General features: G+C 35.8%; 2 protein-coding genes across 4 annotated transcripts in view; both read left to right on the top strand.

The window, feature by feature from the left end:
• Window positions 1-11,222, top strand: part of INTS2 (integrator complex subunit 2) — a 66,239-nt gene extending 55,017 nt beyond the window's left edge. For all 3 annotated transcript variants that reach the window (XM_086686788.1, XM_025919120.2, XM_086686789.1), the window contains 6 exons: window positions 2,333-2,531; window positions 6,426-6,677; window positions 7,032-7,139; window positions 7,483-7,588; window positions 8,950-9,126; window positions 9,235-11,222. In XM_086686788.1, coding sequence (XP_086542914.1) covers window positions 2,333-2,531; window positions 6,426-6,677; window positions 7,032-7,139; window positions 7,483-7,588; window positions 8,950-9,126; window positions 9,235-9,404 — 1,012 coding nt within the window. In that variant the 3' untranslated portion in view covers window positions 9,405-11,222. The remainder of the gene's footprint in view (window positions 1-2,332; window positions 2,532-6,425; window positions 6,678-7,031; window positions 7,140-7,482; window positions 7,589-8,949; window positions 9,127-9,234) is intronic.
• A 1,515-nt stretch (window positions 11,223-12,737) lies between these two features.
• BRIP1 (BRCA1 interacting DNA helicase 1) overlaps window positions 12,738-25,547 on the top strand; it is a 214,480-nt gene continuing 201,670 nt past the window's right edge. The window contains 4 exon segments of the mRNA XM_086686787.1: window positions 12,738-13,083; window positions 14,504-14,626; window positions 16,169-16,280; window positions 17,881-18,054. Of these exon segments, the coding sequence (XP_086542913.1) occupies window positions 14,531-14,626; window positions 16,169-16,280; window positions 17,881-18,054 (382 nt within the window). The 5' untranslated portion in view covers window positions 12,738-13,083; window positions 14,504-14,530.

The raw sequence follows: 25,547 nt of genomic DNA, 5'->3' as shown, positions 1-25,547 counted from the left end.
ATTGCTATCTCTTCTTTATATTTTAGTCTACTTTTCTATTATAATGCTTATCTTTTTTGATTTGGAAAGACTTCTTCATAAAGGATATTAGCGCACGTGCTCTCTCACGCACTCTCTCTCTCTCTATATATATATATATAGCTGGTTTTTCCTGTGTGGTTCTATTTTGCCTTTTAATTTTGTTAATTAAAAAAACATTTTTTAATGTTTATTTTTGAGAGAGAGAGAGAGAGAGACACAGTGTGAGTGGGGGATGGGCAGAGAGAGAGGAAGACACAGAATCCAAAGCAGGCTCCAGGTTCTAAGCTGTCAGCACAGAGCCTGACATGGGGCTTAAGCCCATGAACTGTGAGATTGTGACCTGAACCAAAGTCGGACACTTGACTGACTGAACCACTTAGTAGGTGCCCCAATTTTGTTAATTTTTTTAAAATTTAACTTTTTTACCAAGTGATCATCCAAATGGTTTTTAAAAATATCAAATAATATAAAAAGATATATGCATAAAAAGATATGACGTTTAGGATTTGCTTTGAACTAACCCAGTGTTGGTGGTGGGAAAGTGGATGCGGGCATAGAGGAAATGACTGGCCATATGTCGATAACTGTTGAAGCTAGGTGATTAGTTACTGGAGATTCATTATCATATTTCCTTTTTTATGTGTGTATGAAACTTTTCATTATATTAGTAATGTGAACAAACACATTAGTGTTCATTAGTAAGTGAACAAACACATTAGTGTTTATTAGTAAGTGAACAAACAAGAAGATTAACAGTAAGAAAAAGGTATACAGTGAAAAATCTTATTCTTTCTCATTATCTACTACGTTGCCATGGCTAAAGCAAAATTGTTCTTTGGCCTCCTGACCAATCCTAGTTACGTGTCCAGAGAAAACTTTGTTGTCATAATGGTTTGTATGTAGTTTTACTTTCTACATATTTATAAATTTATAAGTAGAAATACTTTTTTCCCCAGTGGTTTAAAAAAAACACAAGTAATACATTGTAGGTATTATTTTGTTCTTTTAAAAAAAAACTTAGTGTTGTTTATATGTTTTCCATATTGATACGCATAGTTCTACCTCATTTAACTTCTGCATAGTATTCCATATGTAAATTACTAGGCCTGTCCTCCAGAAACTCTGATTTGAAATTTTGGAATGGAGCTTGAGTTGTTTTTGTTTTGTTTTGTTTTGTTTTGTTTTATTCAAATAAGTACCCCAGATTATTCTTCTCTTCAATTTTAGGAAACATTGCCATAGTTTTTTAACCATTGACATATTTTTTTTTTTCACTGTGAATACACAGATGCTTATTATAGAAAATTTGGACATTTCAGAAAAACCATGGATATATTATTGATGAACATTTAAGCTGTTTGCATTGTTTCACAGTTATAAACACAGCTATACTGCCTGCTTATGCACACATGCTAGTTCCCTCTGTGATAGACTGAGAAGTGACATTTTCCGGTTATTCTAAGGGCTTGGCTTTTTAAATTTTAGTGGTTACTAATTTGTCTTTTTTGTTGTTTTCTTTCTTTTTTTTTTTTTTAAAGTTTATTTATTTTTGATAGAGGGAGAGTGTGGGTGGGGAGGGCAGAGGGAGAGAGGGACACAGAATCCGAAGCAGGCTCCAGGCTCTGAGCTGTCAGCACAGAGCCTGATGCAGGGCACGAACTCACAAACTGTGAGATCATGACCTGAGCCAAAGTTGGACCCTTAACCGACTGAACCACCCAGGCGCCCATTTATATTTCTTATATTTGTTCTTATCTCATTTAAATTTAATCTGTAACATTCTTTTAGGAATGAATAACTATATTTTTTTATAGATGAGGAAACTGGGGCTCAGAAAATAACTTACTCCAGGTCAAGTGGATGAAGAACTTTTGGAATACAGAGTTGTCGTGCTCCAAAGAAGAAACAAGAGTAGAAAGAATTAACTATTCTGTTCTAATCTCCTTCATGTTATCGATAATAGAATATTTCTCTTTGAGGACAGCTGCTTCGCAGTTTCATCATCTAAGAGATTTACTGGTAGTGTCAACGTTTGCAAAAAAGGAATCTTGTCTCTAGGGCACACATTTATATTTGATTTTAGCTGATAAGATGGAATAGTTAATACTTAAAATATTTTCAATATAATCTTGAAATACAGAGGTTAAGACAAATATATTAAACTTTTATGTTTAGAATAAATATTTCAGTGGGAAAAGTGTTACTACTCTTTTTAGTTTTTTTCAGGTACTGTTCAGGACTGATTGATCATGTTCTGGCTAATTTATAAATTTATTTCTTTCTCAACTATTTTTCTTTTTTCTGTGTTTAGATGCCCGCCACTGATGGATATCACTCTACACATGTTGAATGGATACCTTCTTGCATCCAAAGCCTATCTTAGCGCTCATCTGAAGGAAACAGCAGAGCAAGATAGGCCTTCTCAGAATAATACAATAGGCTTAGTTGGGCAAACTGATGGCCCAGAAGTTACCAGAGAAGAATTGAAAAATGCATTACTGGCTGCTCAGGTAATAAAATAGAATTTAGTCTAGAAAGGCATGAGCTTCTGTCTTAATATAATGAGTTAAATAGATGTTATTTGATAGCCCTCTGTGTACAGTGGTGACATATTATGAATTTCTTTTTTTTTTTTTAATGTTTATTTATTTTGAGAGAGAGAGAGACAGAGAGACAGAATGTGAATGGGGGAGGGTCAGAGAGAGACGGAGACACAGAATCAGGCTCCAGGCTCTGAGCTGTCAGCACAGAGCCTGATGCGGGGCCTGAACCCACAAACTGCGAGATCATGACCTAAGCTGAAGTCGGACACTTAACCAACTGAGCGCCCACCCAGGTGCCCCATGAATTTCTTTCATTACAGAATGTATTATAATGGTATTACCTTTGCCACTGAATATCAAATGGACTGTATTACTAAAATTAGGAATAATCTTTATGATATTAGGTTAATAGCCATTTATTTTATTTTATTTTATTTTATTTTATTTTATTTTATTTATTTTTTGGTTAATAGCCGTTTAAACAAGATTTACATTTTAACAAAGTATAAAACTTTTGTTTCTTAAAATCAAATGGTGGAGACAAATAGAACAAGAAGTATATATATAATAAAATGTCATGTAGTGGTAAACAGTATGACAACATAAGGAGTTTGGTTTTATATTTAGAAAAGTTTTATAACAATGTAGAATTTTACTGAAACCTTAAGTAGTCATTTTTTGAATAAGACAGGAGATGTGAGATGATTAAATGTTAAACAATTTGAAGTCTTTAAAGTATAAATGTTTTCTTAGTTTGAAATATATTTTCTGAGGGACGCCTGGGTGGCTCAGTCAGTTGAGAATCTGACTCTTTTTTTTTTAAGCTTTTGTTTATATATTTTAGGAGAGAGAGAGAGAGTGAGAGCAAGTAGGGGAGAGGCAGAGAGATAGAGGCAAAGAGAATCCCAAGTAGGCTCCACACTATCAGCGCAGAGCCTGACACGGGGCTCAGTCTTATGAATCATGAGATCATGACCTGAGCCAAGATCCGGAGTCAGACACTTAATCAACTGAGCCACCCAGGCACCCCAAGCGTCTGAGTCTTGATTTCAGCTCTGGTCATGATCCCAGGATCGTGGGATCAAGCCCTGTGTTGGGGTCCGTGCTGAGTGTGGAGCCTGCTTAAGATTCTCTCTCTCTTTCTGCCCCTCTCCCTTCCTCACGTGCTTTTTCTCTCTCTAAAATAAAATAAAGAACAACCAAAAAACAAAAACAAAAACAAAAGCTGGAACCGAGATATATTTTTTGAAATATTTTCATTGGCAATTAATGGAATTCGAATAATAATATAAGTCCACAGTCCCTTATCTGTGATACAGAAATCCAAAAAGCTATGAAAACTGAAGCATTTGTTTGGTAATTCAGTTGGCAGAAAAACCTGACCTGATGTGGTCTCATTTGTGACCTGAATTGATATGAAGCTATTTATGGCCTTATCCCACTTATTTGTGAATATTGTTCTGCTGTAGAAATGTGAATATGTTTGACTGCAGTGTGTGCTACCCTAGTCTCTGCTGGAGGTATTATATAATATCACATTAAAAGGAATTCTGGGGGCACCTGGCGGGCTCAGTCAGTGGAGCATGCGACTCTTGATCTTGGGGTCGTGAGTTTGAGCCCCATGTTGGGCATAGAGCTTTCTTAAAAAAAAAAAAAAAAAGATTTCTGAGTTCTAAAAGAAATCTGGCTCTCAGTTTCAGATAAGGGATTGAGGATTGTAATAGCTGCCATTTACATAATGCTTGTTATATGCTGAATGCTATTCTAATTTCTTTATATATTTAATTTATATACAATTATATATGTAATATATATGTTACATATTATTTATATAATTTATATTATATATTTAATCTAATACTAATCTAAGTTCTTTATCTTATTTAATCTTCACAGCCAATCTGTGAGGTATGGAGTATTATCATCTCCATTTTTATAGATTAGGAAAATAAGACTTAGGGAGGTTAAGTCACTTGCTCAAGGCCACACATTTAGTAAGTGGCAGAGCTAGTATTCAAGCCTGGGTAGTCTGGCACCAGAGTCTACAAACAAAAACACAACAAATCAATAACAACCCCAAACCAAAAACCCTTCAACCCAAGAATTATAAAGTAAAGCTGACCTTACTTCATTAATGATTATAATGTAAGGCTAACCTTACTTTATGATCAAGTTCTGAAAACAGTTAGATGAAGTAATTGTTTTCTTCCATTCCAGGCAATGGCTATCTTCCAGAGATAGATACATCATGTTGTGTGTGTGTGTGTGTGTGTGTGTGTGTGTGTGTGTGTGTGTGTGTGTATTTTTTTTTTAAACTTTTTCCTGCTAGGTAAGAGTGATTATAGCTCTCCTTTATATGTAGGGGCATTGAGTAGATCACCCTCAGGAAATTACTGTTCTATGAAATGACACTCAAGCTTGTAGACTGAGCAACAATGAGTTGTACAGGTGGAATAGATCATAAGGTAGAACTTTTCCTTGCAAAACCAGGGTCTTAAAGAGCTCATCTTCAAATTAAAAGGGAAAAAGAGCTTTAGAAGGTAACTTTTAGGCATTAATTATTAACCACCATCTTCAGAGGAATTAATTAGTTGGTGAGAAAAAAGGCCAGGTGAGAAAAGAGGAGAATGCAGGATAGGATCTTTGGAAATGTAGGAATTTAAGAGAAAGGAAAGGAGATTCTGGTAGAAGTTATTTTTTGCTTAGGGCCTGTTTTGGATGTCATCGAATCAGAATACTCTTCTAGTAGATATTCTTAAACTGGAGTCCATGGATCTACCTTAGTGATATGTGACTACCCTGAAATTATATATTTGTTTACATTTTAATTTTTTTAAAGCTTTTATTTAAATTCTAGTTAGTTAAGATGTAGTGTATTGTTGAGTTCAGGAGTAGAATTTAATGATTCATTACTCGCATATAACATCCAGTGTTCATCTCCAGTGTTCATCACAAGTGCCCTCCTTAATGCCCATCACCCATTTTGCTCATCCCCCACCCACCTCCCTTCCAGCAAATCCTGTTTGTTCTCTGTAGTTAAGAGTCTTTTATGGGTGTGCCTCCCTCTCTTTTTTCCCCCGCTTACCCCTGTGTTCATCTTTTTTGTGTGTGTGTGTTTATTTTTGAGAGAGAGACACAGTATGAGCAGGGGAGATACAGAGAGAGGGAGACATAGAATCTGAAGCAGGCTCCAGGCTCTGAGCTGTCAGCACAGAGCCCGAGGAGGAGCTCAAACTCACAAACTCACAGACCTGACCGTGAGATCTTGACCTGAGCTGAAGTCAGATGCTTAACCAACTGAGCCACCCAGGCGCCCCACCCCCCTTTTTTTAATTAATTTTTTTTTTTTGAGAGAGAGAAGTTTGCAAGTGGGGGAGGGTCAGAGGGAGAATGGAGATAAAGAAGCTCAAGCAGTCTCCACGCCCAGTGTAGAGCCACCGCAGGGCTCTGTCTCAATAACCATAAGTGAGATCATGACTTGAGCCAAAATCAAGAGTTGGATGCTTAACCTACTGAGCCATTCAGGCACCTGTTCTGTTTCTTAAATTCCACATGAGTGTAATCATATGGTATTTGTCTTTCTTTGGCTTATTTTGCTTAGCATAATGTTTACATGTTCATTTTTATACAGAGAAGGTGTGTAGTTTTCTTCAGAGACTTAAAAGGGTCCTGAACAAGGACCCTAAACAAGGTGAGAATCGCTACCCTATAGATTGTTCACGTTTGCTTTTAAAAGTACCTCTTTTTTTTTTTTTAAAGAAGTTAATTTACCACTTTTGTTCATGTGAAAACAAAATTAGATTTGGTTTTCAAACAAAATTTTCAGAAACTTCTTCAATTCACTGTTTTATTTGGTTGTAGGATAGTGCAGCTGTCCAGATTCTCTTGGAGATTTGCTTACCTACTGAAGAAGAAAAAGCAAAGGGTGTCAATCCAGACAGCTTGCTAAGGAATGTTCAAAGTGTTATTACTACTAGTGCTTCAAATAAGGGAATGGAGGAAGGAGAAGACAATTTGCTCTGTAACCTTCGAGAAGTTCAGTGCCTTATCTGTTGTCTGTTACACCAGATGTACATTGCTGATCCCAACATTGCTAAACTTGTTCACTTTCAGGTGTGTTTTCAAAGAATGATGCTTTATGGTTGAACTTTATTTTTGAGGGAGGGGGAGTGCTTTGATTATAAAGTTAATAAGGATCAGTCAGAAATTGGAGATCACATAAATGATCATAGTCCTTTGTAATATGGAAAAAAAATCCAGATTTTTTAGATTTTATTTCAGACTAACATGTTTAATTTATCTCTGTTCTAGTGCACCAGAAAGGTGAAATGCCAGGATATATGTAAGGCATGGTAGCCTTCTGAGCAACTTTTACATAAAGGAAGAAAAACATTCCTGTGTATTTTTCTCTGTATTTGGCTTATAGTTTTTTATTTCTAACTTTTCCCCCCTTTCTTGTTGTGATAGGGTTATCCTTGTGAACTTCTACCTCTGACAGTCGCAGGTATTCCATCTATGCACATCTGTCTGGATTTCATACCTGAGCTTATTGCACAGCCAGAACTTGAAAAACAGGTAATGAGCATTTTGGAGGTTTAGGAAAATTTTAATCTCTTTCCAGTCTTTAGTTGTCAAGCATTTAACAATTTAATACTTTAAAAAAAAATTTTTTTTAATATTTACTTTTGAGAGAGAGAGAGAGGTGGGGGGGGGGGGGGACACAGAATCCGAAGCAGGATCCAGGCTCCGAGCTGTCAGCACAGAGCCTGATGCGGGGCTTGAACTCACGAGCCATAAGATCATGACCTGAGCCAAAGTCTGACATTCAACTGACTGAGCCACCAAGGCGCCCCAACTTTAGCAGTTTAATACCTAAGGATTCTTCAGAAACATGTAACATTTTGGTTTTGTATTGCAGATATTTGCTATCCAGCTGCTTTCTCATTTGTGTATCCAGTATGCATTACCAAAGTCACTCAGTGTGGCTCGCTTAGCTGTGAATGTCATGGGAACTTTGCTAACAGGTGTGTAGCCAACGAGCATCAATAATAACTTCTAACATAAAGTAGTACATATTTTTCTGAATTTAGTAGCACGATGTTTTCTGTGTTACTAGTAGTTTATGCCATCTCTTCATTTATTCTTTTGAAAAATTTTCTGTTACAAATATAATTTATAGTGAAGAGGAGATGAATAGGTAAGCAAATAGCATCTTTTATTTTGTGAATGAATGTATATACATGTAAGTAAATATAATAAGCTTTCCACATTTTATGAATGAAAATCAGATCTGCTTTCTGATTGTAATTATGTCAATAGAAGACAAGTTGCAATTTATTACAACTGCTTAGTTACAATTTATTACAAATGTAATCATAATGTATAAATAAGAGATAAATATATAAGTTGTTTCCTTAAGTTTTAAAACCTACTTTAATATTTTAATCACTGTCTGGTTTGTAGAGTTAAATGGTATGAAAATAAACTACTTTAAAAGATATGAACTATATATTGGCAACCAAAAAGAATGAAATCTTGACATTTGCAACTATATGGATGGAACTAGAGGGTATTATGCTAAGCAAAATTAGTTGGAGAAAGACAAATATCATATGATTTCACTCATCTGAGGACTTTAAGATACAAAACAGATGAACATAAGAGAAGGGAAGCAAAAATAATAGAAAAACAGGGAGGGGGACAAAACATATGAGACTCTTCAATATAGAGAACAGAGGGTTGCTGGGGGGGATGGGGAAGAGGGGATAGGCCAAATAAGTAAGGGGCATTAAGGAATCTACTCCTGAAATCATTGTTGAACCATATGGTAACTAACTTGGATGTAAATTAATAAATAAATAATAAAAAAAGAAAAAAATAAAAGATATGAACTATAATTCAATCTTTTAACGTTACGCCTTAATTTTATATTCTTTCTTAGTGCTCCTATACTACTTTATTGATTTTTCTTTTCATTGTATTCACCTCATGTTATGATTAGTTTTCGTGGTTAAGAGCTTTAACTGCCTGAGTTCAGTCCCAAGTCCATCACTAACTGGCATGTAGCCTTGAACAAGTTTCTTAATATAAGGTTTATTTAAGAGCTTTCCTCCTTTATAAAGGAGGTATCATCATAATACTTTCCTCATTCATAAAACTGTGAGAATTAAATAATACTTGTAATGCACTTAACACAGTGCTTGGGAGTAAGAATTTATGTTGGATGATGGCTGACTATTACATTAGATTGTAAACTCCTTGAAGGCAGGGATCAGCCCTGTCTTAGAAAACTTAGTACAGAGCATGGTACTTAATATATTTAGTAGGCCATGTACATTGAATTTATATCTGTGAAGTAAAAAGTTGTTTAACTTCTTTCCAACAGTTTTAACGCAGGCTAAGCGTTATGCTTTTTTCATGCCAACTCTGCCAAGTTTGGTCTCTTTTTGTCGAGCATTTCCTCCCCTGTATGAGGATATTATGTCTTTGCTGATCCAAATAGGGCAAGTCTGTGCCTCTGATGTTGCCACTCAGACAAGAGACATTGATCCAATTATTACACGTAAGTAGTAACTTATTTTCAAAGTTGTTTTGATATATCAAAGAAAAAGGCCAAAATCCTTTCCAGATTCCTTGCCTTAATTCATTTTTTTTTTCCTTATGTTTCTAGGTCTTCAACAAATAAAGGAGAAACCGAGTGGATGGTCTGGAATCTGTAAAGATCCATCTTACAAAAATGGATCTGGGGACACTGGAAGTATGGATCCTGACGTACAGCTCTGTCATTGTATTGAAAGCACAATAATTGAAATAATAAACATGAGTGTTAGTGGAATTTAAAAAAAAAGTAAAACAAAAAAGTGAAGCTGTTTGCTGCATATACTCAATACAAATCTGCATCTTTATAACAACTTTAAACTGAATGGGAACAGTAACGTCTTGGAATCATTAAACGATTCATTTCAACATGAATATAATTTAGAACTCTCTTAAGAATTGTGCTTGCTTGTATTTGATTGGCAGTTCTTTGGATCTACTTTGCTGGTATGTTTATATTGTAGCAGCAGAGCTTCTTTTGTTGTTTTTTGTTTGTTTTTTCCTATTGGGAGCACATTTAAGAAGTCCTTATTGGAAGGTGAATTTGGCCTTGTATTTAGCATTTGCAATAAAGGAAAAGTGCCATGCCTTTAACTTAATTTCTTATAAAGATGAGTGGGTAGCCCTAGTTTATGGCTGTCAGCTCGTAACAGTGTAACAATGATGCAATGATGAGAGGGAGAAAAAGGGAAGGGAGACTTCAGGAAAAATTAGTTTAAATACCTGATAGAAATTGCTAAAACTTGCAATGCAAGTAATTACAGATGAGAATTTTAAGATTTTACATATTTGCTTCAATTTTTACTAATATGTAGACATATGTTTAAAGAGATACTTGAATAATTTGGAATTTTAAGATACTGGTTTACAAGAAACATCTTTGTGCATAGAAGAACCTGAAAAGAGATCTCATTTCGTTGTTGTTTTTTTTAATTTATTTTATAATGCTTTACTAACTTACCTAGGGGTCAGTGGTGGGAAATACATTGGTATCTAATTAAAGTTTAGGGCAGTAAAACGCACTAGATTGAAGTGCTCTTGGTGTACCATTAGGATTATAATTCATATCTTAATTTTAGAAGATTTCTGAATAAAAAAATAAACAGTATTTCAACCTAAGGAAAAATTAAAAAGTGTAAAGTACCATGTGGGTGAAGGATTTTGCAGTTGTGTTAGTAACTTCCATTGATTAGGCAGATGCATTCAGGTAACCCATAATCCTAATTTTTCCCCCCTTAATTAAATATCCAACATAGAAGGTACTTTTCTTTGCTTTCTGAGAAATACCTGAATGACACACTCCTCCCAACCTCTCCAGTCCCCTGCTTTGAAACAGACCTCTTCATTTGTATAAGAAATTAGGTAGACTAATAAGAAAGTGTGGTTTTTTAAGAAAAGAAACTTAACCTTAGTCTTTTCAGTAGTGTATAGGCACATCTCATTTTCCTCCTTTGTAAAATGGAATTACTACTGGCCCTACCTCATAAGGGTATTCTATGAGAACTAATTTGTAGCTATTTCAAATCATGAAGTACACAGCATCACAGATGATAGAATATTTATACCTTTTATTAGATGCTTAATGTTCAATTAAGTAATTTTGATGCAAAAAGTAAAAGCATACACTTAAAAAATACCGTAAGAATTTTCATATTTTTAAAGAAAGCAGTTTTATAGTCTTTTAAGATTAAATACAACTGCTCCTGTTTTGTTTTGTTTAGTTTTTAAACAGAGGCTTTGGAATATTTTGTGAGTACGTAACTTCTAGGAGTTCAGAAAATGTTGAAATGTTTTCTAACTAAATGCAGTGCACATTCCTGGATCAATTTTCAAAGACTGGTCAAAACCTGCTGTGTTAAAATAACATATGCTGTTTTTCATCAGATTTGTTGATGATGTAAATAAAATGTGTAAATATATTAGTAAATGTTAATATTCATGTATTTTAAGTTAAGGTTAAGATTTGTCACAATGTGATTTTTTTTTTATTCAGGTGAAAACAGATGTGTGCAACTATTTTGAATATTGGTTTATAAACATTCATATTCTTTATCAAATGAATTTGTAGTTTTTGTGTTTCATTTCACTGCAGCTAACTTGAAAGGGACATTTCAAGGTACTGGAATCTAGGGGTCACTGGCTCCAGGGTTTATGTGTGTCCCTTTCTGTTATGCCACATACATCAAATGACAATACAAAGTTATAGTCAGTTGAGAGCCTTAGGAATTTAGGAACAAAATCAGAATAATTACCTTGGAGCAGTTACTTAAAAGATTGGATATTTAAAAAATATTTTAAAAGAAATTAAAAACAATTTGTAAATGCAGAATAGCAATTTGAAGGTATTTTAAGGACTTATTTTTTATATATTATCCTTCATTCCACTGTCTTAACAAATTAGATTTTTTGTACTTTCCCTTCATCTTTGCTTATGCACACATATTTGTCATATAATGGAAGTAGTGGTACCCACTAATGGTATACGGTTTGGAGTCTGCTTTTTTTCATTTAATTTTATAGGAATTGTTTTTTGCAAGTTGTTTAATTTTTATAATTACAATTCATAGTGATTTAGTTTTATAATTATTGGTTTCATGATGATTGAATTGGTATAACCATCTTCCTATTACTATACGGAAGTTTATTATTTTTTTTCAGTACTACAATAGGCGCTGTTATCAACTGAGGTATTATTACTTTTTCTTAATTTTAGATTACTTATTTAGGATAAATTTATGAGTCTGAGAGGGCCAGATTGAAGGGTAGAATTTTTTTTCATGACTGTAAGTATTGTCATTTGGGGACGATGTAGTAAAAATGAAAGGCAAACAAATCCTGCTGCTCCCTCCTGGAGCAAACCTCTCTCCCAAACCAGTTTCTCGAATTTGAGAAAATGTCTCAGGTTTTGCTTTTTTTGGACACTAGTATTTTAATCAAGTTTCAGGCTATACAGAACTTTTTAAAAATAACAATTCAGAGGGATCATGATTAACCTACTTTTGAGGAACTTTAAGTGTACTTCTTGTCAAAGAATAAACTGGCCTTTAAGGGCCAGAAGGTGGATGAGCCACAATAGAAGGTAGAAGTTACCTGGTGCTCGAAGACCTCGAGAGCGTTTGTCTGGTTTAATTTGGTATCGGAGAAAGCCTTGAATATTATGAGATACTGTAGCCGGTTGTCATCCAACTTTTTCTCCTGGTTTGGCTCAGTCTGGCAATTCCCGCTTCAAGTCTCTATACCCTGACTGCTTATAAAGTTAGAATTTGAAGTGGCACTGATGAGTGCTCGAAGAACTCGGCAAGACTTAAAGGTGTTTTCTCTGTTAGTCTACAGACTTTAAGAATACAGACTTTGAGTTTCCAAGAAAGCTATACACAGGTTAAATCACCGGTTTCAAAAAGTCAAGAGAACTCTTTTCCTTTAAATCCCTGAGATTTGGACGAGTCGTTCACGCTTTGGGTAGTTCCCCTTCCGGTGTCGCCACTTACCTTGGGCCTACTTTTATTGCGGAGGCTTCCATTGGATGCCAGAGTCCTCGCCTCCCTAAACTCCCGCCAGGACTGGTTGTTTCATTTCTGGTCTTGGCGTCTGATTGGTTGTCTGAGCTCGTCCGGCGATTGGCTGTCGGGAGTTAAGGGGTGGGAGGCGGGAATTCGTCCGGGAGAGCGTGGTTGAGGAGACTGATGAGGGTTGGAGGGGAAAGCTAGAGCCGCCCGGAGCCCGCGACCAGGCATGGGTGGTAGCAGCCCCCTGAGGGAGAGAAAGAGGCTTGTGACCTTTCTTCTTTGTCAGCGCTCCACTGTATTTTTTTTTTTTTTTTTTTTTTTTTGCGGATATAGCTTTCCTTTTCTTCTGTGAAGGAAAAGCTTTCCTTTTCTTCTGCCTAGCCCTGTAGGCGTTTCTTCGGTTTTCCCCTGGACAGGCAAGTCTGTCTCCCTTGCCCGGGAGTGCGCGAAATCTGCGGGAAGGCTGCTTCCGCTTTCGCCCTACCGCCTTGCTGGCTGGTCGGTGTTGATTGGATCACTAGGGCGTCTGGAATCTCTGCGGGCTGAGGGAGGAGGAAAGTATGAGGACGGAAACCTGGGGAGAAGGGGAGCCTGTCCTCCCTTGATGGGAGCGGAGGCCCGTTAGGCGGCCGGGAGCGACAGGCAGATACTTGTGGTTTGTTTTGGTTTTGTTTATTTTACTCAGTGTGCGTGGGAAGCTACCCCATTTTGAGATGCCTGTTGCCACAACTGGGGCGGGGGATGGATTGATTTGAAGGTCATATCTGAGTAACTAGACCAGCTTTGAGTTGTTGGTTCAGATTAAGGGGTTAGATTCCACCAAATTTCATTCTCAGAGCTTCACAGAATCACAAGATATTAGGACTGGAAAATACTTTAGAATAGTGGTTCTTCTTTTGGAACACATAGGCTATGGTTAAGGTTATAATTGGTTTTCTAATCTATTACACTGTTATTTCAACCATCCCTCCATCCCCAGTTTGAGTTTACAAGTTTTTTTTCACTATTGCAAAGTGGTACCGATGTATATCAGTCCCTCCCTACCCCGCCCCTTTTCAGTTATTTCCTCAGGATATATTTCTGGGAATGAGAAGTCTATAGACCCTTTTTAGAAAAATTCAGTCATGCACAGAAACTTCATAGATCCCAGTTTCTGGATTATATATGTCTAGGTTAAGAAAAGGTGGTTTAGAATTGTATCTATGTATCTTAGGTTAAGAAAAGGTGGTATAAAGTAGATCATTTCCTCTGTGTACCCATACTGAAGTTTGGGTACATTTCTGTACATTGTTATTCTTAATTCAGTGCCTGGCTAATTTTCATGAAAACCCGATCAGGTGGGTAGTATAATTTCCATTTCACAGATGAAGAAATAAGCTCTGAGAGGTTAAGTGATACACACAGAGGAATTTAAATGTAGGTTTGCCTTACTCCAAACTCATCTTCTTTTCATTATACCCCCCTGACCTTTAAATAAGAATTATTGGGCACCTACTAAGTGTCAGGCCATTGTTATTACAGAGAAGGATCTTAGTCTATAGAAGTGAAGAGACATGATCAAGGTAACATATCTGAGTTGTTTTCAGAACCTGGTCTAGAACCTGTACTTTCTAGTTCCTAGTCCACAGCTTTGGCAGAGCATGGATGAAAATTGACATTTGTCAGATTCCAAGACATGCTCTCAACTGTTGTGATTTATAAGACTAGGAAATTTTTTTACTTCCATTTGTTTAAACATTTATTCCAATTTTTATTTCCAGACATCTGTCCTAATGTTGCGTATCTGGTTTTCTTTGAATGGTGTTGTTTCAATATTGATTTTCATTTCTGTTGCAGTTAGGAATCTGAAGTAAAGAATAAAGCATGATGGCTTCAATGTGGTCTGAATATACAATTGGTGGGGTGAAAATTACCTTTCCTTATAAAGCTTACCCATCACAGCTTGCTATGATGAATTCTGTAAGTATTTTTTTAAATGTTTTATTTATTTTTGAGAAAGAGAGCATGAGTGAGGGAGGGACAAAGAGAAAGGGGGACAGAAGGTCCCAAGAGGGATATACCCTGAGAGCAGCAAGCCTGATGCAGGGCTTGAACTCATAGACTATGAGATCATGACTTGAGCCGAAGTCAGACACTCAACCAACTGAGCCACCCAGGCGCCCCCTGTAAGTATTTTTCAATAGTTATTTTAAGTCTTTATTAAGATACATATGTTTATAATTCATAAGGCTACATTCATTTTCTCAGATAGTAAATGGATTGAAAATATTTGCCTGCTTTGTTGAAGAACATCTAACCCTTGGAAAAATAATACCATGCTAAACCATATATGTCCATGGATATAATGGAGGCAAAGGAGAACATTCTGAAAAATATTCTCAGCTCATTTGGAACTTCTATTTACTTTGCAGAATTACTGCTTTCTATGAAGTATTTGCTGTCTATTACACAGACTAGTATATTTTTTTGAGACTGTTCATATAGGCAATATGCAAACTTAAGGAAACCAACTGTGTTAAATCTTAATATTTTACTATATTTACTTTATACCTTGTTTACGAGTGTAATAAGAGTATTTTACGTAGTTTAAATGTTACATAATGATACGATACTATACCTATCTTTGTGCAGAACTTTTTTTTCTCTTGACATATTTAAAATGTAGGCCTGGTGATTGTTAATCCATTTTACATGCTATATAGTATTCCATTATATGAGTATACCAGAATTTTTTTTTCTATTTTCCTTTTGATAGACTTCTAAATTGTTTACATTCTCTAGCAATTATAAACAATGTTGCTATGAACTTTATTATTCATGTTTCCTTGTGTTCATGTGGGTAAAATTCGGAGTATATACGTAGTACTGTACATGCTGGAGTTGGGTATCTTCAACTTTATTAGGAATCATTAGTTTTTGTGCAAAGTGTACAGGGGTGCCTGAGTGGCTCAGTTGGTTAAGCATCCAACCCTGGGTTTCAGCTCATGTCATGATCTCACAGTTCATGAGTTTGAGCTCCGTGTTGGTCTCTGTGCTGCCAGTATGGAGCCTGCTTGGGATTCCCTGTCTTTCTCTGCCCTTCCCTCACTTGCGTGCTCTCTCTCTCTCTCTCTCAAAATAAATAAATAAACTTAAATAACAACAATAACAACAGAAACCAAAGTGGTTATAACAGTTTACACTCCCATGAGCAGTAGCCTCCCTTGTTTTTGTCAAAAATATTCATGTACTATATTCTAGTTTTACAGAAACCGTTAAGGCACAAATTGCTTTTTTTCATTTCTTTTTTGCTTGATATGCTTTTTAGGGCCATCATAATTTTAGGGAGAGATACAAAGGAATAAAGTTTAGATTTCACTAAACATGGGTGCTTGCTTCTGCTCTTGCTGTGCTCCCTTAAGTACAACCTTATTTCTCATTGTTGTATTTGTACTTCTCCTGGAGAGATACCCTATGAAGTAAATTGCTTATTGATTTTTTTCATTGTTTTTGTGTCCATAGATTGTCAGAGGATTAAATAGTAAGCAACATTGTTTACTGGAGAGCCCTACAGGAAGTGGGAAAAGTGTAGCCTTACTTTGTTCTGCTTTAGCATGGCAACAATCTTTTAATGGTAAGTAGTTGTTGATATTTTCAGGTTCCTTATTGGGACCTGAAAAAAATATTTTAATAAATTACTTTTTATCCTGAATGGTTCAACCATGTTCTAGCTAATTTAAGTGTGGATTCTCTTTTAAGATATTTCTTTATAAGTTAAATATCTTCCAAAAGAGTTTCAATAGAGCAAAATATGTTCAGTTAATTCTAAAACAATTTTGAGCATAATGTAGTCCTTTATTTGATGATTCATAGTATGCACAGGAATCTTGGAATGCTTAGAGTTATCATTATGAAAATGATTATGATAATCTGTATTTAAAAGATGCAAGAGATTGGCCTGTAATGGTGTATAATATACACAAATAATTTGAGTAAATCCTTTAATGTATTTGCTTATCTGTCCCTTCCTCACAACATTAGAACATGGAATATATAAAGGAAACATTCTAATCGATTTTTCTACTTGTTTGGATGTTATATAAGCAAAAGTTTATTGTAATATTGTTTTCATGAATACATATTTTTTTTCCATTACTTTTATTTGCTAACAAAGGCCTAGTATATTGACTTTTATAAAAGACTAGCTGATGTACATAATGAATCCGAAATGCAGTTTTGGATATGTTTTAGTTACATAATTAAATGGATTTGACCTAAAGTATTAGGAGAATTTAAAGTTAACCAGGAGTGTGTGTAGGTATGTATATATGTTTTTATGTGTGTGTCTTTTGAAGGGAAATCTACTTATAAGACTCTTAAAAATGAACAGTAAATATTTTATAACTTTTGTTCATTCTGATTGTTACTGATAATCTTTGGGGAAAAATGAGATAATCTGTTAATAATTTAAAATTTTAGTGGGAGACCAAAGAGTAGAATTAGTAGTATTTATGTAGTACAGATGGGAAAATAATGTCATTACTGCTTATAGAGAATAATTATTCACCTTTTTTTTTTTTTTTTTTTTAGTGTCTATGAATTGTGTATTTATACATGTAGGCACACAATGTAGACCAATTACAATTTTGTATTTTATTTAAGTATTAAAAATTACCTGTTTTATTTAGTTTGAATATTGACCTTAAAGTATATTTTAATACATGTATCAGAATTGATACATCATGAAGCATGTTTCTATTTGAAATAGATGTATAAGGTGGAAATGACTTAACCCTTATATGTTTATGTTATTTGATGTATTGAGCTTTCAATTTCTTCATTTAAGGAAATAGCAGTAATTAAGAGTATACTTTAGGTCTTTATTTTAATATTCCCTGCTTGATATTTTAATAAAACTTGTTATAAATGAGTACTTGAGTGGTTAACATTATCTTTGACTATTACTAGATTTTTGCAATTATGTAAATTGATAACTCCCTCTATAAGTATTTCTGGCAGAAGTGTTTCTTGCCTGTTGTAATTTGATCCTGGAGATAGGTTAACCAACTTGCCCAGATCTGCCAGGTACTTTTCTAGTTTTAGGACTGAGAATCTTGTTTCCTAGGAAACCTCCCAATCCTGGGCAAATTGGGTGGTTGCTCATCTGAGTTGCAGAAGATTATGAATGTTTGTTAAATTAGGAATATTACAAATTGAGATTCTTTCATTTTTAGGAAAGCCGGTGGACAAAAGCTTAAGTAAAAAAGCTGAGGAACCATTGTCATGTTGTTGTGCATGCCATTCAAAGAATTTTACAAACATTGACTTGAAACAAGGAACTTCACATCATTTCAATTGTCCAAGTACACCACCTTCTGAAAGATATGGCACTTCATCAACTTGTCAAGGTAGTTTATACTTTGCCTGGCTCTTTTGATATCTGTGGTAGCCTTAATTATTGCTGTTATTAGATTTATCTAAGATAAATTTGGTTAGCATAATGGATTATGTATCTCCATCTAATTCTCTGGAATTATTTTCAGATAACACACAGAGTAGTCAGATATCCTTGGACTATTGTATTCTTGGCTTGACTTTTAATTTATTCAGACATTTTGCTAGTTTAAATCATTTTTTGAAGAAGGCAGTGCACAATAAATGATATTTAGAAATTGATCTTATTTGTGGTCAGTATTGTTAGAGTTTAAAAAAATAATACTGACTTGTATTGTAAGACAAAATCAGTTAGCCTCATTCGTTCATCTTTATGAATTTGCCTGAACTTCTGAGGCCAGTGTATCCTCTCTGAGACTTTTTTTTTTAAGTACATTAGTTTTTTTTTTTTTAATTGAAATATAGTTGACACACTGTATTACGTACATTAGTTTCAAGTGTGCAACATAGTGATTCAACAAGTCTAGGCATTATTCTGTGCTCACCACGAGTGTGTCTACCATTGTTACTTTAATGCTATTATAATACCATTGATTAGATTCCCTGTGCTGTACCCTTTATCCCTGTGACATATTCATTCTGTAACTGGAAGCCTGTATGTCCCACTTCTCTCTGGCAGCCATCAGTTTGTTCTCTGTGTTTATGGGTCTGTTTCTGCTTTTCATTTATTTATTCAATTGTTTTGGTTTTTAGATTCCCCATATAAGTGAAATCATGTGGTTTTTATCTTTCTCTGACTTATTTCACTTAGTATAATACCCTCTAGGTCCATTCATGTTGTCACAAATGGCAAGATTTCATCCTTTTTTAAGGCTGAATAGAGAATCAGGTAAATTTTAAATATGATCCTTTACTAGTTCTTACTAGATTTATTTAAGAGAAGTATACTAAGAGACACCTGGCTGGCTCAGGCAGTGGAGGGTCCAATTCTTGCTTTCAGCTCAGGTCATGATCTCATGGTTCATCGATTTGAGTTCTGCTTCAGTCTCTGCACTGACAGTGCAAAGTCTACTTGGGATTCTCTCTCTCCTTCTCTCTGTCCCTCACCTGTTCTCTCCCAAAATAAACTTAAAAAAAAGAGAGAGAAATATACTAAGAATATCACAAGATTATTAATATTTAAAAGTATTTCTTTGGCTTTGAGTATATGGGAATGGTTAACCATTATTTGCCTAAGCTGAAAACCTAGGAAATATCCTGTATGCCTTGTTCTTCCATATTTCTCCATGCAAACCTCTATCTCCGTTGATACTTCCTTAGTGCCAACTACAATGTTTAGTTTAGAGCATGCATTAACTTCTTGTACTGCTTTCACTCATGCCATTCTTTAATCACTGGTAGGAAGAGAGAGGTTGCTATGATTGATTTAAGTCTAAATAGTATCCATTTCCTAAAATCAGGGTTGGAGTCACCTTCCCCTAAAACACATGACTGTGGGGGCGCCTGGGTGGCTCAGTCGGTTGGGTGATCGACTTCGGCTCAGGTCATGATCTTGCAGTCCGTGAGTTCAAGCCCCGCATCAGGCTCTGTGCTGACAGCTCAGAGCCTGGAGCCTGTTTCAGATTCTGTGTCCCCCTCTCTCTCTGACCCTCCCCCGTTCATGCTCTGTCTCTCTATGTCTCAAAAATAAATAAACGTAAAAAAAAAAAATCAAATAAAAAAATTTATAAAAAATAAAATAAAAAATAAAAAGCTTTAAAAAAACAAAAAACAAAAAACACATAACTGTGTGGAGGAAGGTAGCTGTTTGAACTAAAGTATGATTCTGTTAGGAATGAGGAAGAAGTGGTTGAATACATGCTAGAGAGGTGATCATTAATGTTGTCTACACTATTCTTTTAAATTTGTTCTTTAATTTATTTTTTTTAAGTTTATTTTTGAGGGAGAGAGACAGAGCATGAGTAGGGGAGGACCAGAGAGAGAAGGAGACACAGAATCTGAAGCAGGCTCCAGGCTCTGAGCTGTCAGCACAGAGCCCGATGTGGAGCTTGAACTCACGGCCTGCGAAGTCGTGACCTAAGCCAAAGTGAGATGTTCAACTGACTAGGCCACCCAGGTGCCCCAATGTTTATTTATATTTGAGAGAGAGAGACAGAGTATGAGTGGCATAGGGGCAGAGAAGAGAGAGAGACACACACACACAGAATCCAAAGCAGGCTCCAGGCTCCCAGCTGTCAGCACAGAGCCAGATACGGGTTTTGAACCCACAAATCGTGTGATCGTGACCTGAGCTAAATCAGATGCTTAACCAACTGTGCCACCCAGGTGCCCCAGTGTTGTCTACACTATTTTGACCCTTAGCCCTTTTGACTTTCTTTCCATTCCTTAAGAGGGTTATGCTTTCTCTTGCCTTAGAGCCTTTGTTTATAGTGTCTCTTCTGAGAAAAATCCCGTTTTCAGTTTGTTTTCCTGCTTTTCCTTTAGGTCTCAGCTTAAATGTCACTTCCTTGAAGGAGCCATACTGACCTTTCTATCAGACTAGATTTGGTTTCTGTATTATGTTCTGTCCTCTCACTGTGTACCTCTCCTTTATAGCACTTGTCATAGTTTTATTATCCATATGTCTGTATTCATCATTTATCAATCTCAGCTTCCCCTAGCAAACTATGTACTCCATGAGGTCAGGGACCATGTCAGTTTGCTTGTCATTGAATCTTTAGTGCCTAGCAGAGTGCCTGGCATATAGTAGGTGCTAGCTAAAGATTTATTGTATGAATGAGTGGAATTGACTTTGAGATAATTATAGGAACTTTGGTTTATCTTTATATACAACCTGTTTTTTTTTTTTGTTTTTTTTTTTTACGTTTATTTTGAGAGAGAGAGAGAGAGAGAATGAGCATGCACAAGTGGGAGGGGCAGAGAGAAGGAGAGACAGAATCCCAAGCAGACTCCACACAACTAGCCCAGAGCCCGATGCAGGGCTCTAAATTACAAACTATGAGATCATGGCCTGAACTGAGATCAAGAGTCAGGCCCTTAACTGACTGAGCCATGCAGGCGCCCCTATACAACCTGTATTTTTTAAAAAACAGCCTTATTGAAATATACCTGACATGACTATATATATGCATGGTAGGTACACTTTGATAAATTTTGACATAGGTGTACCTTCATTAAACTTTCAGCAGCATCAAGATAGTGAACATATCCATCACCTTCAAAAGTTTTCTCATGCCCCTTTGTTATCCCTCTTTCCCAACCCTCCATGATTCACTCTCCCCAAACAACCACTGATTTGCTTTCTGTCAGTATAGATTAGTTTGAATTTTCTGGAATTTATATAAATGGAATCATAGTTTGTACACTTATTTTATCTAGCCTCTTTCACTTAACATAATTCTTTTGAAATTCATCCATGTTGTTGCATGTATCAATGCTTTGTTCCTTTTTATTGTCAAGTAATTTTCTATTGTATGGATATACTACAAATGGTTTCTCCAGTCTCCTGTTGATTTATATTTGAGTTGTTTCTGTTTTTAAGCTATTACATATAAAGCCACTATGAGTATTTGTGTATAAGTCTTTGTTATGGACATATATGCTTTCAGTTTTCTTGACTAAATACTTAGAAGTGATAGGACTAGATCATTTATGTTTAACTTTTTAAGAACCTTACAGACTGTTTCCCAAAGTGGTTTTACCTTCTTACATTCTCACCAGCAGTGGTTGGGAGTTCCCAATTCTTTATATCCTTGTCAGCACTTTTTTTGCCATTCTAATAGGTATGTGGTAGTATCCCATTGTGGTTTTAATTTACATTTCCCTAATCACTTGTGACAGTTGAGCATAATTTCATGTGCTTATTAGCCTTCTATGTTATCTTCTCTTATTTTTAAGTTTTTTTTTTTTTTTTTAATAAAGAGAGTGCACTATGTGAGCAGGGGAGGGGCAGAGAGAGGGAGAGAGAGAATCCCAACCAGGTTCTGTGCTGTTAGCACAGAGCCCAACTCGGGGCTCCATCCTCGATCCTGATCCCAGGAACCGTGAGATCATGACCTGAGCCAAAACCAGCAGTCGGATATGGATGCTTAAACGACTGAGCTACCCAGGTGCCCCTCTTTTTATATGTTTATTGAGCGTTTGAATAGCCTCTTCAATGAATTGCCTATTTAAGTTGTTTGCCCATTTTTCTATTGGGTTGTTTCTTACTGATTTCTAGGAGGTGTGTTTTGTGTTTTTTTTAAATTCTAGATAGGTCTTATTTCTTTATAATTTTATATTTTAAAGACTTAACCCCTTCAATAAACTTCTTGCGCACTGCCCTGCTATAAAGGACAGGAAGAGGGGCGCCTGGGTGACTCAGTCGGTTAGGCGTCTGACTTCGTCTCAGGTCATGTTTTGATGGTTCATGGTTCAAGCCCCATGTCGGGCTCTATGCCGACAGCTCAGAGCCTGGAGCCTGCTTCCGGTTCTGTGTCTCCCTCTCTCTGGCCCTCCCCTGCTCATGCTTTGTCTCACTCTCTCTCTCAAAAATAAATAAACATTTAAAAAAAAAAAAGGACAGGAAGATAAGTCTTTTTTATATGCAGGTAATGTGATTTTTTTTTTTTTTTTGAACGAATTGGGTTTAATCTTATTTGACACATGGCAATTTAATTTTTCTAAAACTAAATAAATTAATTGCTTTTGGTAGATGCTTCCTACCCTTTAATGGGCCCATACAAATTTGCCCCTTGATTTATTAGGGGCAGAGTTTCTCAATAATGGCACTATTATATTTTGAATTTTTTTTTTTTTTTCAACATTTATTTATTTTTGGGACAGAGAGAGACAGAGCATGAACGGGGGAGGGGCAGAGAGAGAGGGAGACACAGAATCGGAAACAGGCTCCAGGCTCTGAGCCATCAGCCCAGAGCCTGACGCGGGGCTCGAACTCACGGACTGCGAGATCGTGACCTGGCTGAAGTCGGACGCTTAACCGACTGCGCCACCCAGGCGCCCCGGCACTATTATATTTTGAATGGGATAATTGTTTGTTATGGGGACTGTCCTATGCAATGTGGGATGTTTAGTAGCATCTCCTAGGACTCAACCCACTAGATGCCAGTAGTATCTGGCATTTTGTGACAGCCAGAAATGTCTGTGTCCAATGTCCCTGCGGGACATTGTTAAAATTGCTCTAGTTTGGAACCACTGATCTAGATTCATTTTGTGGGTATTTTACCAGTTTGACCAGAAATTGCAGAGCTCAAAATTACATGCCTTTTCTAAAATATATATGGAAATGCAGAGGACTAAGAATAGCCAAGACATTTCTCAAGAACCAGTGATAAAAACAGTTTATAGTGATTAAAACAGTTTAGTATTAGCATAGTGTAAAACCAGTGTAAAACAATAGGAAACCCAGATTCATTTCTATATGTATCTAGAAACTTGATTATTTATTGAAGTGCTTCTACAGAGTAGAGGCCTAAGGAGGGACCTTTTTAAAATTGGTACTTAGATATCCATATGGAAAAAAATGTAGATTTTTTTTTTTTTTTTAATTTGAGAGAGACAGAGAGAGAGCATGAAGGGGGAAGAGGGGCAGAGAGAGAAAATCTTAAGCAGGTGCTGTGCACAGCTCAGAGGCCTGCATGGGGCTCAATCCCAATGCCCTGGAATCATGACCTGAGCTGGAATCAAGAGTCAGATGCTCAACCAACTAAGTCACCCAGACACCCCTCCATATGGAAAAAAATTTAAATTGGTGTCCTACTTTACTTCATGCACAAAAATTGATTCCAGATAGATTAAAAACCTAGTCATGAAAGGTTTTTTGTGGTTTCACATTTTAGGATTATTTGTTCTAGTTCTGTGAAAAATGCTGTTGGTATTTTGACAGGGATTGCATTAAATCTGTAGATTGCTGTGGTTAGTATAGACATTTAAACAATATTTGTTCTTCCAGCTCATGAGTATGTCTTTCCATTTCTTTGCATCATTTTGAATTTCTTTCATCAATGTTTTATACTTTTCAGAGTACAGCTCTCTCACTTCTTTGGTTAAGTTTATTCCTAGATATTTTATTGTTTTTGGTGCAACTGTAAGTGGGATTGTTTTCTTAATTTCACTTTGTGCTGTTTCATTATAAGCGTATAGTAATGCAACAGATTTCTGTACATTGATTTTGTATCCTGTGAATTTATTGAATTCATTTATCAGTAGTTTTTTGGTGGAGTCTTTAGGGTTTTCTGTATGTTATAGTATTATGTCATCTGCAAATAGTGAAAGTTCTACTTCTTATCAATTTTGATGTCTTTTATTTCTTTAGATTGTCCAATTGCTGTGGCTAGGACTTCCAGTACTATGTGAATAAAGGTGGTTACACTTGTTCCTGACCTTTAGGGGAAAGCTCTTAGTTTTTCATCACTGAGTATGATGTTGACTGTGGGTTTTTCATATAAGGCCTCATATTGAGATATGTTCCCTCTAGACCTACATTGCAGAGGATTTTTATCATGAATGGATGTAGTACTTTGTCAAATGCTTTTTCTGCATCTTTTGAAGTGATCATATGGCTTTTATCCTTTCTCCTATTGATGTGACATATGACGTTGATTGTTTTGCTTCGATAGCCAAAGCAATCTTGAAAAAGAAAAACAAAACTGGAGGTATCACAATTCCACAGTTCAAGTTATATTACAAAGCAGTAGCAATTAAAATAGTATGATACTGGCAAAAAATACACACATAGCTACATGGAATACAACAGAAAACCCAGAAATAAAACCCACAATTATGTGGATAATCTTGACAAAGGAGGAATGAGTATATACTGGAAAAAAGACCATCTCTTCACCAAATAGTGTTGGGAAAACTAGACACCCCCATGCAAAAGAAAAACTGGACCATTTTCTTTCACCATACACAAACACTCAAAATGGATCAAAGACCTAAATGTAAGACCTGAAACCATAAACTTGAAGAGAGCACAGGCAATAATCTTTGACATCAGCCATAGCAATGTTTTTCTAGATTTGCCTCCTGAGGCAACAGAAATAAAAGCAAAAATAAACTATTGGAATTACACCAAAATAAAAATTTTCTGCACAGTAAAGGAAACAACCAACAAAACTAAAACGTAACCTACTTCTCCTATAGTAGAAGATATTTGCAAATGACATAACTGGCAATGGGTTAGTATCCAAAATACAGGAACTGATACAACTCAATACCCAAAAGAGAATCCAATTAAAAAATGAGCAGAAGACATGAACAGATATTTCTCCAAAGAAGACAGATAGATGGCCAACACACATGAAAAGATGCTCAACATCACTCATCATCAAGGAAATGCAAATCAAAACCACAATATCACTTCATATCTATCACTTCATACCTGTCAGAATAGCTAAAATCAAAAACACAAGAAACAACAGGTGTTGGTGAAGATATGGAGAAAAAGAAACCCTCTTGCATTGTTGGTGAGAATGCAAATTGGTGCAGCCACTCTGGAAAACAGTAT

The sequence above is a fragment of the Puma concolor genome, chromosome E1 (assembly GCF_028749965.1).
Source record: "Puma concolor isolate L17-30 chromosome E1, mPumCon1.1.hap2, whole genome shotgun sequence".
NCBI classification, from domain to species: domain Eukaryota; kingdom Metazoa; phylum Chordata; class Mammalia; order Carnivora; family Felidae; genus Puma; species Puma concolor.
Note: the sequence above shows the minus strand (reverse complement) of the source record. Positions and strands in the feature narration are given on the sequence as shown.